Consider the following 20,797-nt stretch of genomic DNA (forward strand, 5'->3'; position numbering starts at 1 on the left):
ACTTTTAAGCAGAAATTTATGATTCACTTATTCTGCATGGTTTGTTAATTCTGATGTATAAAACGTTTATAAGGAAAGTATATCGTAAAAAAGTTGACATTAAAAAGATGCTTGAGTTTCTGATAAACAACATCTATGTAGTTTTTGGAAATCAAGTCTTCCAACAATCTGTTCGAATTCCCATGGGTACCAATTGTGCCCCATTCTTAGTCGATCTATTTTTGTATTCTTATTAAATAAGAATTTATTCAAACAAAAACTTGTACGTGAAAAAATAACTCTCTCGCTTTGGCTTTCAACTCAACATTCAGGTATATCGACGACGTAATATCATTTAACAATTGTTATTTCAATATTTTAGTTAATCTGTTTTTAAATTTTTGTATATTAAACCGTCAACCACTTGTGTCTTTTGTAAATGTTAATTAGTGTAACTCTTTTGTTGCACTTGTAAATTTATGTATACCTAATTATATATTGATAAGTAAGTCTGATCGCTTATTTGGTTATATAACTTATTATACTTTTTTGTTTAACATTTTTGTTGCATTCTATCTTAAGTGGGGATTTTATAGTAAAAAAATAAAATAAACTTATTTACTGATTAAGATAGTGATATTCTAGCAAAATTCATTTTGTTTTCAATTATTGAAACAAGATATTTGTATTACAGGGAGAAACCATTTCTCGTTCCCTGATATGCAAAACAGTTATGTATAAACAACCGTGTAGAGATACAGGAAATAAAAAGGAACAATTCACATTTAGGATAAAAAAAACCCATGCATTTCAATTTGCCATGTGTAGTAAAAGTATTGCTTGCTATGTTTTTAAAAAATCTTAATACTTAGGCCGCTGAATATCAAATTGATACATTTTTTTCAGTTTCGCAAATCAGTTTTATTTTTTATCCTACTTTTTCCCGAAAGAAGTGACATGTCATTCTTGATATCTTTATATTTACAATTAATGCATATTTCCCCTTATGTTTGTATTGGAAATCTGCGACATTCAATTTTCTATGAATACACTTTGCTAATTCATGCGCCGTGAACACAAATATAACCGTATTTACGTGTTTTGAGTATATTTATTTTTGAAATATTAAATGAAACTTTTAATCTTCGGTAACTAAATTGATTTGTACTTTTGACAAACAATCATTAACATATATTAACTCCTTAATAAAGAAGATTTTTCTCACAATGTTTCTGGCACTATATTTTTTGTCGCGGAAGCTAACTAAATAACATTTTAACATGGCTGTTCCATATATATTTTATATCCCTGACTAAGAGCGTAATTAATGGCTTTTTAGCGGCGAAATAACATATTTAATGCAAATAGACAACAGTATGAAAATATAAATATAAGCATTGAATGCTTATTTTGGGATGTCGTCGGTCCTATGACACACCATGCGGTGCAGACAAATGGAATACCGCGCGTTATGATAATTTGTCTGCACAGCTTGGTGTGTCATAGAATCGACGGCATCCAAAAATAAGCATTCAATGCTTAAATGAAATATAATTGGTTTACAAAGGACATTATTAGCAAATTCTTCAAAGAATGACTTAATTTTTTTTTACAAAACGTTTCTGATCTAATAGGGTTTGTCAGTCAATGCTTCAACAAGATTTTATGGTAAGTAATGCAGTAAAACTTTGCGACATGTCGACCCGTTAGTAGAACTATAGATTTTTGTCCTTAAATAGTAAATTAGTTTTAATTTTAAAGCAATTTTCCAGTCCAAACTAAGGAAGTGAAATATCATTGAACAAGCGTTGAAATACAAACAATTAACCAATCACTGCATTCCATTTTCTTATTGTCTTAGCAAATAATATCTCTATAACCCTTAAATGGATATTATAGACATGTATTATTTTACATCCATTATTTTCATGTAAATCAATATCATGCAATTTTCAACATAAGCAGTTATATGATGTATACCGTGCGAGAAAAAGAAAAAAAATGACACTAAAATCGATAAAATGTAAACATGTCACATGTCTAATGCTATAAATAAATCAAAAGCTCTAATAGAAGCCATGTTTGAGGTACGCAAAACTCCTTGTGCTTATGACAAAGCATCGTATGAAGAGGATAAAGCTTTATTTAACTGCCAGAGTTCCACAAATGTTTATCATTGTGTAAAAAATGATAGGAAAAGAATAGGTGAGATATGTATACAACCTATCTGGGTCCAACCAAGTAAGTATTTTTAAACCTATATAACCGTGTTCATAGTAACCGATTTTACATTGATTTAAAATGATAAAACATAAAACTGCGATCTACTTGGACGCAGTTGATTTTCTTTTAAACATAAGCATCAAATTAAGAATTCTAAATTCACTATTGTTCAATATAAAGACATTGTTGTTTCTTGTAACTTCACAAACATTATTCAGTATGTCACCAAAGTGTGAACACACTCTGGTTTTGTTTTTCAAAGGGAGTACAAATACCTTTTTTAAGTTATAATTTAAGCACTGGTACTGAACTACTTTGTAAAATCAATACAATGTTTGAATGAGGACGAATTTCTTGAACTTAAACAAAGTGTTGTATAACTGAAATACATTTATTTCCTTCTTGTCTTGTGATCGTGACTTAACTTTACTTAAGGACAAGTTTTGTTTATCTTTGGCGATTATCTAACATGACTGTTTCACTGTATTTTTTAAACATTTTGATTTATTACTTTTCATAGACTTCTGTCCTGAATACAACACTGGTTCTTACAATCTCGATGTAGTTCCATGTAATGTGTCCTCTGGATCGTGCCCAGAGGAACAGTTTCAGTCAAATGAGGTCTACAAATGTAAGAGGCTTAATTTTATAATTTCTCAATTTTGTAAACATATAATGATATACCCTAGAAACTTGAAAAAACCGCGGCTTATTCTAACTTTGGGTAAACAAAAGAGTTGGGACTTTTTTCTAAACCGTCTTTTTTCAAATCGCGGCTTATTATCAATGCAAAAATTCCGTAACGATGAGATCATAGTCACGGTTTATTAACAAAACAATATTAATCGTAATTGATCGATTGTTAACTATTGACTGTTCCAAATATGGTAAACAACTCTTGGATAAATATGGAAAGTAATAAAGTATTTTTGATTGAATTTCATTCCATGTATTAGAATACTAACTCTCTCTGACCACTGTTCTTTGTATCTAAGAAGTTCTAGCCAATGTATTCGCCATTACGAAACCATCCACCTGATGACTCGTTGCGTGGTCAATGTTTTTTTAACAATTTACGGTGTTTGAAGCATGTACTGTCCTGTCGGACTTCACAGTTTATATATGTATAGGAAGATAAGCAATCATTATGATTTGATTAAAAATTAATAACTTCATGTCCCGTGATGCCAGAATTGTTTTGCATACTGATGGACACCGATCATTTGTATGATTTGATAATGACGATTTTTTCACAAAGATCATTTTACGATAATCAAATAATTGGATTATTTATCAGTTTAATAATAACCGTTGTTGGTTGCTTTGGTTCAGATTCACAAACGTACGTTATCACTTTTAACCAAATTGAATACACTATGTATAATGCATAGATACAGCAGATTTTTTCACGGAATGATATACACAGGTGCATGCTACACATGAGACTTTATTGTAGTCTAAAATCTTTTAGGCTTATTTTTTTCAGTAATTTTAGTGCAAGAAATAAGTGGCTTATATACAAAATCGGCTTATTTTTAAATCCGGTTAATTTTCAAGGTTTACGGGTACTTCAGAACTTGAAATGGTACTAAGAGTTGAAATAAAAAAAACGTGGAATAGTATTACGAACACAACTGTATTAGGTTTGCACTGTTCAAAAAGCTTCACAGATCTCGGATAGGTTATGTTTATATAATGAACTTTATGAAGAAGGCTTAAGTAAACATTTCCTACTGCCTAATGCATTTATTTAAATGTATATTTGCATAATAAAATATGTTGAAATCAAATCAATAAAATGAAATCACATGCTGAACGAAAGACATTTTTACATGCAGAAAATCTAATTTCACGGAACTAAAAGTTTTGTTTATCAGAATTTCAAATGCATGTGACAGTATATTTAATCAATGACAAAGAATTTTTTAAATATGCAAAATTTCTGAAAAATATATGGAGCGTTTTTTGTTTGTGAGAAATTTCGTGTAATAACAGATCTTATTGCACTATCATTTCCTTTTAAAAAGCGTTCTTGTTTTTATACATGTCTCGTTTGAATCATCTTTTCGTAAGTTCTATGGTCGATGCAACGACTTTGTCAGCAAATACACTTCCATTTGGTCGCATGCTGACTGACGTTTTTCATACTAATTGTTAAACCATAATTAAACACCAAATTGCCTACAGCTGATTACGATAAAGAGCACACGGCGGGTGGGACTGGTCAGCAGAGGATGCTCAATCCTCCACGCCACCTGATCTACCTCTATCTTTTTAGAGGTCCGTGTTCCTCTGCTTTGAATTTGTATTTCGTTTGATGGATTTTGAGATGGTTGACAGTTTTTTATTGTCATTTTTTTCATTGTTATAGTCAAACATCAAGTTTAATTCTTTTATTAAGAAAAAAGGATACTTCTTGGAGTTTCTAATTATTTATTGATTTATGAAGTGTTCTTAACATGTTAACCAAATGCTCCATTCCTAATTGTTATATTATGAATTTTGAATATACTGTATATATATAACTACATTATTTCACTTATATGATACAATACGTACTATTGAAAGTTTTTAAAAAAATCTCCTTGCAGATCCTGTATGTATAAATACAACATTTATTCCGTATCGGGAGATGACAGGGGATGAGCAGTAAGAACAACATATACTTTCAGCTTTTTCTTTCAAAATAAATATCTCAAATCCGATGTATATCAACAAAGTTACATTCTAGAAAACAAAACTATGTGTTTTGAGAGGGGATATAGGGAATTATAGATCAAGAAAAAATTAACATAATTTAAGAAGATTTAATGAACATTATGCACACTTGAATGACTTTTAAACTTAGAATATAATTCGCTGATTTGCTTTTAATAGATGATGATATTTTATAGTATGTCTTGTAAAAAGTGGTTTGTAAAAATATTGTTTTATGTAGAAGTCATGATTTGAGAATATTTATAACGAACATTGCGACGAATTTGACTATTGTTGTATACCCAACACACACCTTCGGCAAACTCTGCACTATAATTGGCCTGTAATCATGCTAACTGTTCGACTGAGAGATAAAAGACTGACACATTTTCAATTTAGTATATGATTTAACCCTAAGAAATTCACTGTTCAAAAGGAAATTAAACAGCGACAAAAAGTCCGAGAAAACACATGGTTTTCACAAAAGACCACGAAAGGTACTATATCTGTAAGAACCCGTTAAGTAGTTTTTGTACTTCTTTTATTCTAGAACTACATGCGTTTTGTAATGTATATATATTTAACTACAAACGATAGTTTGCTAATAACATAAAGTAAACAGTCAAAAGAAGTACAAATATATATCTATTCATAAACACTGTTGATAGGAGAATCCGCCCTGTCTATTAACCAAATGCAATTAAATTAGCCAAAAACAGTTACTTTAAAACAATTTAAAATTATTTTATACTAGGTTTAGTTTTATTTTATTCTTTATATAAACGTTGTGTTTGTTTTATGTAGAAATAAAAAGGAGGCAAATGTAACTGTGCACTAGCAAGTCAAAGGTGTTGCCAAAGAATGCCTCCTCGTAGAGGATAAAAACTTTTAAAAGTTAATGACGTTGTCACGAAATGTGAACAATAGAGACACACAAATGAATCAGCGTTCAACACTTTAAACTGTGTCATTTTCTAGATTGACTGAATTTCTACTTATTTGCACAAGCAATAGGCGTGCTTCTTCATAACATAATTGACCAAGTAATTAGCCTCCATATTGTACATAAATGTTTTTACTTGACGCTTGCTTGACACTATTATTCGTAAGACTTAAGTATAAAGAAATTAAGCCAATTTATGTTTAACATTAGGCCAGCTTAACTGACGAACATTTCAAAATTCAAAATTGCAGACATTGTGCAATATAAATGCAGGCAAAACTAAAGCAAGCAACAGCATAATGTGTTTTCTCAATGCAGACATACTTATAACACAAAATAACATGCTTCTGTAGTGTGCTGTGACCTCATCAGACCAAATATTTCTACCAGTAAAATACTGTGAGCACATATACATGAATTGAAGTGGGCTAACATACATGTAACTACTTTTAGGATCGGATCCGGATTATTTTCGTCATTAAACAAAACAGTAATGCTCATTACTTGTTAGGTAAAAAAATACTATTAATTAAATGCTAATATCTTAACCTCATGGTAGTTTTGATAATAAAAAAAGTAAAAAGGGAAATATTTGGTACACAAATGGTCTAATTTTTTTCTGTGTTTATTTTAGAGTTTCTAAAGATAATGTCCTACCGCTTCCATGGATCCTTGTTGGAGTAGTATTATTATTATTCATCTGTCTTTTCATTGCATGCTGTGTTGTGTGGTGCCGAAATCGGCGAAATTTTAAGAGAAGTAAGTCATTATTTGTGGTTTTTATCAAGTTGTAGCAATTATTTTACCTTTATTAACACATGTTTTGGAAAACTACGTCTAATTAAATATCTTTTATTGCATTTCACTGAAGTTATTGTTTCAAAAGTTTAATGCCGTCCATTTATAACAATAGCAATTCATACCTAATAGCTGCTTAGTACAACTGATAAAATTTTAGTTGATATTACCTCACCTAAGCCAAAGGCTTGTCCGTTGTCTGTCGTCGTCCTCGTTGATGTTGTTGTCGTAAAATGTTCACATTGTCATCTTCTTCTTAAGAACCGCTGGCAAATTTCAGCCAAACTTGGCACACAACGTCCTTGGGGGAAAGGCTTTCAAGGTTGTTCAAATAAAGAGCCACGTCTCCTTTAAAGGGGACATGATTAAGAATTATTGAATTGTTTGTGTTTTTCAATAAACTTATTCTTATAAACCAATTGGCAAGAAAAACAAGTGGTGACACATTCTCAAGTAGTGTAGATTCAAGTTTATTCAATTCATGATCCCCTTGGGTAGTGTAAGGCTAAAATGAGGGTCAAAATTTTACATTAGAATATATGGAGAAAATCTTTAAAAGTCGTCTTAAAAAACAAATTGCAATTTTTTTTTACTTTTTCGAAAGCATCCTCAGGTAGTGTACAATCAATTTTGTTTAAATAATGATCCCCATGGGTAGGGTTGGGTTACACAGATAGTCAGAATTTCACATAAAGGAATAAAAGAGATTTTTAAAAAAAATCTCCTTCTAAATATCCATTTGACCATAAAAGCAGTGACTTGTGTTAAAACATACTTAATCATTGTCGTTTCAAGTTGGTTAAATCATGATCCTGGGGGTATGATGGGATCACAAAGTGGTTGGAAGAGTGAGGCCACAATGGTTTGGGGAGTGGGTGTGTGGAATATTTACATTGAAATAAATAGAGAAAAAAAATTATAAATCATATTTGAAAACCTTAAGATCAAAAGGAATTTAATTTTCTATTTAAAAAAATGGAGCAAAATTGTTAATCTTTAAAAACAAGATATACGCTACTACGTTGTCTAAAAATTTTGTATTTGATACTATAAAGATAAGTTATTGCTATTGTTGTTCAGGTGAGCAATGTGGCCCTGAACCTCTTTTTAAAAAATATCGTTTAGTACGACTCTCTTTCGTGCAAATCTTTTAGTAAAATTTTTTGGAAGATTTTCCTTTCTTAAAAAATATTAAAATATTGAAATATTCATATTTTATGGTGTCATAACAGTATTAAACTGATGGTTCACATGGCTGGGGCAAACTATTTCCCGAATTACACTTTGAATTTTGGGCGTTTTCGCACGTAACAGGAGCTAATTTTTTTTATGATATGAAAAACAGTAAATCAGTGTGTAAGAGGTCTAACTATCCGAGTTTTTTAATAATGCAAGGTCCTTTGAATTTTTGATGCGTGTTGTTTCCGAAGGGGCTGAAAAGGTCCTGGCTTAATTTCCAAGCAGATGTGTAACTTCAAGTAAAACAAAGCCTCACGCCTTGCTGGATGCACGTGTGTATACTAGAAAATTGTAAATAAAGCGTTGTTTAAAAAGATGTCAAGAGAATTTTTTCCAGAAGGTCGTTTTGAATTTTTAATCTTTATCTAAAGTTGCACAATTTTGTTAGAATATATAGTAAAATTTAATACGTACTGTAGTGAACCTATGAATTTTTAATGAAGGGTAGACAAGTCTTTTGAAAAGTGCACAAAGGTAATCAAATTGACAATATGTATTTAATGCAGTTTAGGCGAATCAATATAATTAAATTCACCTTTATGCTTAGGTTAATTGCTATCCCCATGAATTGTGGGCCACTTTTATAGATGTAATTAACTATTTTCTAATTTACGTTCTTTTTCACATATATTAATTGTATGTTATCGAATAATTGAGAATAGATATGATACATTAAAATTTATTTTCTTTTTAAAAATAAATCAGATTTTTATAGCAATGAACAAACCTAACTGTACTATAAAAAATACTGGGAAATTTCATTCCTCGTATACATTGTGACGTCATACTTTTTTTCTCATTGCGTCACATTCTACAACGGTTGTAAACAGATCAGCTGGGTAGACTGAGTGAAGGAAAATTGTTTGAAATGCAGCCCCGTCAGGCTTCCCATTCAAAGGATGTTCGGCAGACCGATAAAATGAAATTGGCCGGGAAAGCTCGCCTACCGGGTAGGACTAAGAGGTCGAAACTTCAAAACGTACCGGGCCAAACAGACCCGACGAATAGCGGAGTCAGCATCGAGGAAGTAGCTGCATCTGTATCTCAAATGATCCTCCCAGAATTACGAAAGCCGAGAAGGATCATTCGAGATTCGAGATTCGAAATACGAGATTCGAGATTCGAAATTCGAGATTCAATATCTAAATTAACCAATCAAATCAAGGATCTGAAAATATGTATCCTAGCGACATCAAACTGTTCTAAATAAAAATCATACGTACATGCTCTTATATACAAATAAATGCTATGTTCACTTCTCCCTACCTTACTAAATAATTATTTTTGTTATATTCAGTAGTATATTCTCACTATATAACTCTATATAGACGAATAGTCAATAATTGTAATATCAGCTCGTCCGAAAAATATTGACCGGTCAATATTTTTTAGATATTGACCGGCTAGGAATAATATCTAGAGAACATTCCCTCTATTTCAAATAATCGCCTCTGATTTGTTGATTCGTAAACGGTGACGTAAATAATTCTTCGCGACTCCAAAACAAGGTGACGTCATAATAGACAGTCAGTCAAGGCAAGTAAACAACGAACGCGCAATGCAACGGTTTGCTATCATAACGGATATAAGGATTTGCGAATTACTGTGAAGTAAAATCAGATAGAACACCTGTCTGATAATTCGTACGGTCGGCGGAATATCACAAGTGACCGTTTGATGCTGAGGATATTTTGGAAATGAACTTTGCACAAAATTGAATTCGTGAATTCTTTGTTGAGCTGAGATAATTACGGCGATCTGTTTTCAATTAATTTCTTAAATTTTGGTTTGTTTCTTCATATAACAAAACAAATGTTGACTGTGTTTTCGGGCAACATTGATTATATTAGCCCCCTTGGGACGAAAATATTGCCCTCCGCTTCGCGTCGGGCAATATTTCGTCCCTCGGGGGCTAATATAATCAATGTTGCCCTCAACCCCAGTCAATATTTGTATAGTATTTACTTTTACACAGAATATCTAAGTAGACTAGTTCGTTTTTATGTATGCATACAGTGATACACTAGTACTATGATTATAAACAAATCATTGAGATATTATCACATCATACGGAATTATTAATAAGTACAATTTTTTTTCCTTTTCCTCAGTAAACAACTTATTATGAGTCTTACTTTTGGAATTGTTTTCAATATAGAAGGATACCTACTCTCTACAATTAAAGGTAGGGATGATAGGGTGCCAATTTGTTCACATTGCCGATTTCTTGTGCAGAGAACAGTAAAACCTTTTATTTGATTGTGCATGAATATTTCAAAATTAATTGTAGTACATATATTTTGTTATAATTCATTCATTGATATATCAACAAGAAAGAATAAAAGCATATGTTTCACAGCCAAGTTAAGTTTCTCTGTAGTGTCCTACCCCCCTACCCCCCCCCCCCCCCCCGCACCAAAATTGACAATAATTACATATAAGTCATACAAATGTTTACTTTTTTTGTAAGTAAATCTCTAAAGATGTAAATAAGCACTGCAAACAAAGATGTGTGTATTTAATATACTACTACATTACACTTAGCCAGATAAAAGGTAATCAGGATGAAGCTACAAGGGGTGAGTGGTGCAAATTTACCAATTTGTCGCCATACACACAGAACACCAAATAAAGAAACTGTGAGTGGTGTGTGGAATGCATAAAAGATGGCGGCAAATTATCTCAAATAATCAGTGCAAAAACCCACAAATAGGCTGTTATTTGTTACATATCCTGCAAAAACATTGATAAAAAATGTTATCGTCCCATAACATAGCCGATTAAGTTAATGTGTACATTTGGTCAACGTACATGTAATTCTAATATACAAGAAGGCGGACGTATCTGGCGGGGATCCATCAAATTAAATTTCAAAAATGATCGGTTAAATTACATTAAATGCTTTGAAAATTGTTTTAAACTATCGCACGGGTCAAAATGCGTGATAAAAGCTATGTACAGTGTAATTGGAAACTTTCATTTTATATCAATATGTAGTATTACCTATTATAACAAATGAGAGTATAGCACAACTGCCACAAGCAATACATGTCCTTTACCGGCACCACCTCCCTCCCCATAAAAAATGAAAAATGCTTAAATGTGTGTGGTTCAAGATTTTTCTAAAGGACATACCCGATTAGAATTGAAAAAGAGTCGGACGTTTAAAACTAATTTTGTCAAAATTTTTAGATTCATTTGGTTATATTTTGGTCCATTTGGGTAAATATATGCACTCTTTCCTACCCTATAATTATTGGAATATTAAATCCGATTATAAGAGTCAAATTAAAAATCAAGTACGGATATGTACCTGTTTATCAAAAGTAAAACTACTCATAATTTATCTACAGTGCATCGTTATGGAGCTACACAGAAAGTTTTATATTAATTTGCCGAGCCAAATAAAAAAAACCTGGAAAACGAAGAGAAAACAAAGTGGTGACAGAATAACTGACAAATTAATTAAGACTATATAGCCCCCCCCCCCCCTCTTGAAATGTATATACTGAAAACAGATTATTGGCGTACAACATCCGCACACAATTTAAAGAAAATTTCATGTTTTTTTTTATCATTTTCGCTAGCTAATGTAAGACATCACAAATACCCCAAACCCCCTCACGGAAAAGGAAATGCTAGGTGATGAGAAAGAGAGAGAGAGAGAGAGAGAGAGAGAGAGAGAGAGAGAGAGAGAGAGAGAGAGAGAGAGAGAGAGAGAGAGAGAGAGTCGATGTAAATCACAGGTAACACCGTTAAAATTAAAGCTTGCTACATGTAGTTGGTCTGCCCTACCCTAGCTACCTCCTCTCTTTTCTCGTTTTAGAGGCTTAATTATTGTCTATATATAATTGTAACAAATCAAATCAATTTCAAATTCTAAATCAAAACTGAATTTGACACTACAAAACTCTCTGTCTGTCTGTCTGTCTGTCTGTCTCTCTCTCTCTGTCTCTCTCTCTCTCTCTGTGTGTCTCTCTCTCTGTCTCTCTCTGTCTCTCTGTCTCTCTCTCTCTCTCTCATATCGACAATGGCATTGCCATACACTACAATACACTATTCTTATCTGGATTTTTGTCTTTGAGGTTGTACATCATTATATCTTCTATGGTTTAAAACTTTATCATAATCTATATTTTGACATGTCGATTATTTCATTGAGTTTCGTTTCATAGCTAAAACATTTAGATTAAACAGATCTTTCTTCGCTAGCCGATTTTTACACAGTTGGGGCGAATACACTTCGGGTTAAAATTATTCGGGGGGAAATACATACAGGGCAAACAAAACCACTTAGATTCGCAAAGCCAACAGTGTTATTTCTAATGTAATTGTTTATACTGTGTGGGGTTAATTCATCAATGTTAATTTAACCACTTTATAACCACTATATAAGAGCTATTAAGACATTTATTTGTAGGAAAGAGCATGTACGAATGATCTTTTTTTAGAACAGTTTGATGTTGCTAGGATACAGGTTTCAGATCCATGATTTGATTGGTTAATTTAGATATTGAATCTCGAATTTCGAATCTCGAATCCCGTATTTCGAATCTCGTATTTCGAATCTCGAATGATCCTTCTCGGCTTTCGTACAGAATTGACACAGACAATCCAGACATTAATATCCCAGAGGGAAGATAATGGCGTGGTTTCAAGAAACCAACAACCGGTTGAAAAATCTCCACCAGCAATCAACTTGGAATCCCTGGCAGGCCCGAGTACGGACTCTGAGCAAAAAATTGAAACAATCATCAACCCACATGAGCCAGATTCATATGAAGGTACCAGTTTTGATTGCATTAATGTTCGTTCAAACAATGCAGATTTAGATTTAGAAGTTAACAATGCTATAATTAGCGTTAATGATGAACTCGGCATGCACGTAGCTCATGCTACAAAACAAAAAATTATGAAGGGGGAATTCGTGGAATTGTACAGTTTATTAGATAGACATCAAGTTAATGACCAGGAAAACAAAATTGTTATGAATAACGGTCAATTGTCTTTCAAACCAGTGAATCAAAACAAAATTTTTGATATCCAAACATGGCTAGATGCTTTTTTTATTTACATGAGCATATACTTAGTAGCCCATCCCGATCAAGCACAAAAGATGCTAAAATATATGGCAAATGTAAAAACTGCTGCTAGTCGATCACATTGATTTGGTTGGAGGGAATATGATAGACAATTTCGCATCAAGAAAGCAAGAAATGATTGTATTCCCTGGAACCAAATCGATCAAGAATTATGGCTTTTGTTTATTAATTCACCATCAAGCGCGCCTGGGCAACAATCGCCTCAGCGAAATGCATGCTTTGATTTTAACAATAAGGGGTTTTGTATGCGACAATATTGTCATTATAGTCATACATGTTTGAAATGTTCTGGTAAACACTCGGCAACTAAATGTCATGAAAAATATCAAAACAACAAAACAGTTATGTCGCAACCAAGCTCTGACAAGCCCGTTCCTCACTTTTTACGTGGCTCATGGAAAAAGTCCCATACAACAAACTATCAAAAAACCAGGAACAACACCTATTAAATTGTGTAATATGCACCTTTACCTTTCTTTGTATCCTAAACCTCTGGATGCAAGTGAGTTGAGGGATGGCTTTAAATATGGTTTTAAAATCAACTATTTTGGTCCCCTTTTTTGATCAATATGTGAAAACTTAATTTCAACCAAACAGCACCCAGAGGAAGTAAGACAAAAAATATACAAAGAAATTGAATTAGGTCGTGTTGCAGGTCCATTCGATCAAGTACCTATGCATAATTTTAGATTATCACCTATAGGCATTGTTGCTAAGAAATATGGGGGTTGGCGTTAATACATCATTTATCATTCCCTGAAGGAAGTAGTGTGAATGATTTCATTGACCCAGATTATTCAATATTGCACGGTTCATTACACACCATTTGATGCGGTTCTAGAAATGATTGCTAACTTAGGTACAGACTCTTTTCTTGCAAAAATGGACGTGAAGTCAGCTTTTCGTTTATTACCCGTACATCCAGCTGACCAAGAGTTGTTAGGTTTTAAATTCAACAATCAGTTTTAGTATGATATGTGCCTCTCTATGGGCTGTTCGATAAGTTGTGCTCTATGGGAAAAATTTGCTAGTTTTCTAGAATGGGTGACAATAACAAAAACAGGTAAAGATACATTAAGGCATTACCTTGATGATTTCATTTTTGCAGCCAAAGATATTGAAGGATGCAAATTGTTAATGTCAAGTTTTAAGAATACTTATAGAGATTTTGGAATTCCGCTAGCAGAGGAAAAAACAGTTGGTCCTAAAAAGTCATTGGTTTTTCTACGCATTGAAATCGATACAGAAAAAATGGTTATAAGTATACCTGAGGATAAAACAATTGCTTTGAAGCATAGTATATTACAGATTTTGGGCAAATCCAAAATAACACTAAAAATTTTACAGTCCCTGGTAGGTACTTTGAATTTTTGCGCCAAGGCAATTCCTGCAGCTCGTGCTTTTAACCGTCGTTTCTGTGACGCTATGTGTGGTATTAAGCACCCATCATAAGGGTCAATGAAGGTATGAAGAGTGACCTTCGTGTTTGGCTTAGCTTTCTTGAACAATTTAACGGAAGCTTAAATGTTTTAGAAATAAATTGGCTTTCCGATTTTGACCTTCACCTATACACGGATAGTGCAGGTAATCCACAACTTGGCTGCGGCGTTTATTTACAGGGTCAGTGGGCTTATTTCCAATGGCCTCATGAATGGCAGAACACATATATTATATCTGATATTACTTTTTTAGAACTTATTCCAATAGTTTCGGCAGTTATGCTATTCAAAAGCCATTTCCACAATAAGAAAATTATGTTTCATACAGACAATATTGCTTTAGTGGCAATTCTCAACAAGAAGACATCAAAATCGAAAAGAGTAATGCAATTGGTTCGCCCTTTAGTTCTTTATGCTATGATTAATTATACTTATTTCAAATCAAGGCATATAAGTGGCTATAATAACTCAATCGCCGATTCTATTTCTCGTAAACAGTGGACAAGGTTCAGATCGTTCGCACCGGAAGCGGACGTTCATCCTTTGCCCATTCCAGAAGATTTCACAAGGATGATATCAGAGCTGAAATAGAACTGCTAACACTAACCTCTGTAGCCGCAAACATAAAAATTTTATACAATAATAGTTTAAGAATTTTTTCAAGTTTTCGAAAAGACTATGGTTTTTCCGACATTTGGGGTCCGCCAGTTTCCCACTTATGTGTTTTCATTGCTCATATGTCCCTGAAAGGCTTAGCATATAGTACAATATCATCATATTTAGCTGGAATAAGTTTCAAATGCAAACTTTTATGCACCAACGATTATACAAAATACTTCCTAGTTAGAAAACTTTGAGAAGGTGTTAAACGTTCACGCAAATCAATTGACCAACGTTTGCCTATAACTTAAGATATTTTAAAAATGCTCAAATCAAGTTCAAGCTATGTTTGCTCATCTAATTTTGAAACCTTCCTATTTTGTGCTGCATTTTCTTTGGCATATCATGCCTTTTTGAGAGTAGGTGAATTTACAAGGAACAATACCAATAACATTCACCATATTATAGGCATTAAGGACATACAGATAATCAACGACCAATCAATTAATAGGAAACTATTAAAGTTTACTGTTCCGTTTTCGAAAACCGACCAATCAGGAAAAGGTTCATCAATTCTGTTGGTTGAATCCGATACTCAAGCTATTTGCCCTATTTTGCTTTTACTAAGATATCTGTCGGTCAGGCCAAATATTGGTGGACAACTCTTTATTCACATGGATGGCAGTCCACTTACGCGCTATCAGTTTACGTCAGTACTGAATAAATCAATAGATATCATAGGTCTTTCAAACTCACTCTACACTTCCCACTCTTTTCGAATAGGGGCTGCTTCTGATAGTTTTTTAAAAGGTCATTCTGAATCAGAAATTATGAAAAAAGGTAGATGGTCATCAAATGCGTACAAAAGCTACTATAGAATTTAAAAAATTCTAATCAGTAAGAATTTTTGTTTTTTTTCCTTATATACATATTTGTTATCATAAATTATATAGGTCAAGAAAGGAACATTTGGATAATAGGTTCATCTATTATCAAGTGGGCTTTCCAACGCGCTTGCCTTTCTGAAGAAAAAGCTCATCTAGGACTTCAACGACAAAATTATCGCATCCTTTGGCAGGGCAAGGGCGGTTTAACGTTGAATTAGTTGTTCCCTCGAATTCAGTTGCTGTTGAGGTACGAACCTTCTCCTGATATTTTAATTATTCACTGTTGGGGAAATGATATTGGTAATGTTCCTCTTCTTGACTTACGTACAAAAATGAAAGAAATATTTCATAGAATTCAGACCAGGCTTCCAAACACCATTCTTGGTTGGTCTCATATTCTTCCTAGATCTTCGTGGCGTTATAGCAATAATGTAAAATCTCAAAATTTTGCTGCCAAAAGAATTAACAGCTTTATGAGCAAATTGTTTGTACAAAATGGTTGTTTTTACATCAGCTATCCAGAAATCGCATGGAGTTCATCTAAATGAACTTGGAAATGACATACTACTCTACAATTTACAAAGTACATTGCAACAAATCTGCTCTTTTAATGGCGAACGTGGAACACGGCCAGTGTACTAAGCGTCGCTAATCCTCCAATGTTATTGGCGGTGGCTGTTCTCTCCAGGGATGGGGTAAATGAAAAAAGTATTTGTAATTGAGTGTAATTAATAACATTTTTCAAAGTAATTGAAGGTAATTTGTAATTAAGTCTGTCTTCAATTACAAGTAATTAAATGTATTTAAATACGTTCCAAAAATATTGTGTATTTTCAATTACTTTTCAATTACATCTCAATTACTTTTTTTTTCAAGTTTAAAATCTAAAAAAGGTGTCTTATAATGATCAATAGAATTTATACATGTTTGGCATGGACTTTTGTTTATACAATAATTACATGTCCCATAATGTTTCATATGTTTATACAGTTAACACACTGCCCAGGGCAATAGGTAAAGATCTAATTTTGTGGAGGTGTGAACTCCTCCAATACCCAAGAACCCCCATTGATTTTAGACTTAACGGAGTCAAAATATCTCATTCTTGTGAATTATAGCAATTATTATTTATATACTGATATGTTGTACTGCCGAAAGTTGTACTTTCTGAATAAACATAGTTTTAATATGTGATTAAAAATTAATTCACTATAGAGAAAATATTATTCAGAACCAAAAATGAACTCAACGGTACTCAATGAATTTAATGTTACAGAAATTTTTTCTAGAAATTTTCAAGAAATCTGATCTGAACTGAACTTTACAACCTTTAAAAACATAACCGTACATAAAGCTCTGTATATCTTAATGCTGTGAATATATATGTATATGTTCTCAAGATTTAAAAAAATAAAACTAAAGTATTTGAAATGTAATTAAATACATTTATCAAAGTAATTGAGAGCAATTAATTACATTTTAAAAAATCAATGTAATTGTAATTGTAAGTAATTGATAAAATTGTCAATGTATTTGAAAGTAATTAATTACTTTTCAAAGTAATTGACCCCAACTCTGGTTCTCTCATAACTCAAACAACCATGTGGCGATTTTTCGCGACGCTTTTGGTTTTTATAGATTTGATAGCAAAATAATACTGAGTATCTGTTCCCAGTACCAGTATTGTTTTGTCTATCTTTCAAAATCATTTAGCCAATAATGTAATGTATAATGTCATAATGTATAATGAGCATGATGCTTTAATGTATAATGTTGACTAATTGTCTTAATGTTGCATAATTAGTGATGGATGATATAATGGTCATCAATGGTTGACATTCATAATGTAATGTATAATGTAACACATAATGTAATGTATAATGTAATGCATACTGTAATCTATAATGTAATGCATAATGTAATGTTTTAATGATAGGGCTAGCCATTTTACATACGGCAGTCCGAAGGTGGTGGCCACGTTCGCCAACAAAATAAAACATATAGATTAACATTTTACATTTGCCTTCATAGTCTATAATAATGCGTTCATATTGAAATATTTATTGATAATTTTTATGTTTAAGTGCATTTAATACTTTGTACTATTGATGACTGCTTAACTCTCCGATTTCTATATCAATGCAATTGTGTAGTATTTTTGATCAATATAACGCTTAGTGTAATCCTGGCAAAGATACAAAATGTCTACTTGTAAGAACAATTGCTATCATTGTAGCATGGTTTTTATGCAAGACAACATTATCAGCATTGTACTGAAGTAATTGATACAGTCAAACTTGAATGTAAGATAGTACCGGTAGTACAAACTTAAAACGCCAAAGAGGACCAACAGGTTAAAATGTCAGATCTTAAGTGAAAACAATTAAATGTTTCAATAGCGATACTTTGTTTAAGCTACATAGAGCCTATTTACAACATAACGATGACGTAGACATGTGCTGTCAATAGTTTTTTTAAAAATTTCAAAGTATGCATTTATTTTTACAAAAAATATCAGCCCATGTTTCAAGTATCATATTAAAAGTAAAATAAGTTTAAGAGAAATAAATGGTTTATTTTATTGTTTAGAAGAAAATCAGTGGCGATGTGAAGAAAGTAATCCACTGCTTCTACAATTCGGTATGAATACATTTAAATAAAAAAAAACATAAAAAAATGATTATGAGTCAAATATTTCAAATATCCCCTTAATAGTCATAATGTTCTACCTTTTTTTTATTAACCAGCTTCAAATGAGCCTTTCTACAGATCAGCAGCGTTTCGTGAAGGAGTGAATTTTATAGAAAATGGTGGAAAATTACTTTGTTTGGTAGGACAGTGGGGGTCTGGAAAAACGTCCACAGCTAAGGAAGTGTACGTGTCTGTCACCAATACACATCCAGTTATTATACCAAATTCTTCAACACTCGATGTTGGTAATCAACCCGTTATTTTTGATGAAGCGATCCTGAAGGAAATAACGAACGTTGAAAAGAATCAGTTAAGGGAAAAAATAAAGATTTTATTTAAAAAAATGTCACTTTATTGGACAAACCCGTTCATAATCATTACACTAGATGGAAATATTAAACATTTATATGATTTCGTCAAGTCTCTTTCACCATGCAAGGAGGACGTCAAGTTTATAGATCTTTCAAAAACGTTAACAAAAGGGGATCGTACTCAAATATTGACCTCACAACTTGAATTTTTCAGTCCAAATGAAGATTTTAGTAAAGTTGAAAAGCTAGATTTAAAAGGTACAGGTCATTCATTGGGATACCCGGAAGCATGTGCTTTGTTTTCTAGATGTAGTGCATTCCAAAAAATTTGTCCAGTGGTATTTTGTAATCGTCCTTTACGATATCTAAAGAAGCAATTAGAAGATATGCATTATTCCGAAGATAGTGAAAAGTTTCTGATGTTGGTTTATATGAGTCTGAATCAAATGGAGATAGATGTTGACACCACAAACGATATGCTTAATGAAATACTCAAGTCATGCCAATGTGGTATCCATAAGAATGACAACAGCAAAACAACACAAATGAAGTCTCTCGGAACTAAATTGAGAAATATAGGCGATGAACTGAATGACTCAATTTTCAAAAGCACACTTGAAGAAAAGGATAGACACAAAGATTATATGACATCCTTACTGTCGAATGAGTTTGTGGTCAAGGATGCAGATACGTCAAACTACAGATTACAACATGCTGTCGTAAAGAGAATGGCTCTTATAGTGTTTGGAACCTATCATTTTGATAAACTGCTTGAATTTTCAAAACCAGAAGATTTAAAAGGATGGGTTAAAGAAAAAAAAATTAATTGCAATCTATGTGAACATTTTAGAGATATGAAACCTGTTTTGGAGATCAAACAAGACCAATGGTGGCAATTTCAAGAAAAATTAGGAAAAGCGTCGAGTTAGGAATAAAAACTTTAAGCGTTTTGTTTTCCACTCATTAAACATTACTGGCATAAACTACATGTTTGATTCATACGGAATAACGATAATATTAGTTCATTTCGCAGAGATTAAATCAATTTTAATTAATTAAAAGGAACAAGCTTGGTTTTTAACAGATTTATTTCCAGTGAGTAGTGCACCATAAAGTACTTTCTGGTGGCGACGGGGGATAAACATAATGAAGAAGGATAGCACAACAGAAATTGTAATGGTTAACATAAGTACAATGGACACCACTAATAATTCAAAAGGAGAGAAATGTGATATAATAAAAACCAAGATAAGGGAAATACCGGTTGAGTCAGTTTTTAAAGATGTTCATAGGCAACACATTTATAACTTTACAAAAGAGATGAGATCTAAAATGAATTAAAAAAAGGTCTTAAAAACGAAACGGGGAAACGATACAATGTATATGATAACAGGTACTCTAGTATAGGTACAAAAATAAGTGAATAGCGAGAGATTTTCGTCTCGTGGTTACATTATCGATTTAGAATACTGTGTCAACATGCAGTTAAACAGGAAAAGAGATTTTAAATGAAGATCAATGGAAAACATTGTCAATCTCTGATATAGTAGAGAAAATGACCCAGAAAAGGGATCCTTAAAACTGTTGCTATGAAAAGAGACGACACCATACTTTTTTAATTCTTACCTCAAACGCAATTCAGCCATTCGATTGACAATGATCACCATAGTTATAGGTACATAATCAACGCAATCCAAAACGTTCACTTGGTACGATGTCTAATCTTTGAATGTCCTATCTAAATACGCACAACTGCGCAACTACTTCCATAGAAAATGTAATTGAAACGTGAGTACCATGATAAGCCTGTCTTGATCTAAATAAAGGTCATTTTTGTTGACATATTTTTGAAAAATATTTTTAAAAAATACGGTAGTCATTTTAGCAT

General features: G+C 32.5%; 1 protein-coding gene across 1 annotated transcript; it reads left to right on the top strand.

The window, feature by feature from the left end:
* Positions 1-2,055: 2,055 nt before the first annotated feature.
* On the top strand, positions 2,056-19,838 carry LOC128176242 (uncharacterized). Its single transcript, XM_052842433.1, has 6 exons — positions 2,056-2,220; positions 2,723-2,833; positions 4,794-4,851; positions 6,477-6,601; positions 12,478-12,819; positions 18,655-19,838. The coding sequence occupies exons 1-6, from the start codon at positions 2,058-2,060 to the stop codon at positions 19,836-19,838; spliced, it is 1,983 nt and encodes a 660-aa protein (XP_052698393.1). The 5' UTR covers positions 2,056-2,057.
* Positions 19,839-20,797: the final 959 nt, after the last annotated feature.

The sequence above is a fragment of the Crassostrea angulata genome, chromosome 1 (assembly GCF_025612915.1).
Source record: "Crassostrea angulata isolate pt1a10 chromosome 1, ASM2561291v2, whole genome shotgun sequence".
In the NCBI taxonomy this organism is placed as follows: Eukaryota; Metazoa; Mollusca; class Bivalvia; order Ostreida; family Ostreidae; genus Magallana; species Magallana angulata.

Bases quoted from the DNA above. Each gene is read 5' to 3' on its own strand.
- LOC128176242 (XM_052842433.1), top strand. From the start codon at position 2,058: ATGTTTGAGGTACGCAAAACTCCTTGTGCTTATGACAAAGCATCGTAT. The intron at 2,834-4,793 runs GTAAGAGGCTTA...ATCTCCTTGCAG, and splicing joins GTCAAATGAGGTCTACAAAT to ATCCTGTATGTATAAATACA. The intron at 6,602-12,477 runs GTAAGTCATTAT...GCTTTCGTACAG, and splicing joins TCGGCGAAATTTTAAGAGAA to AATTGACACAGACAATCCAG.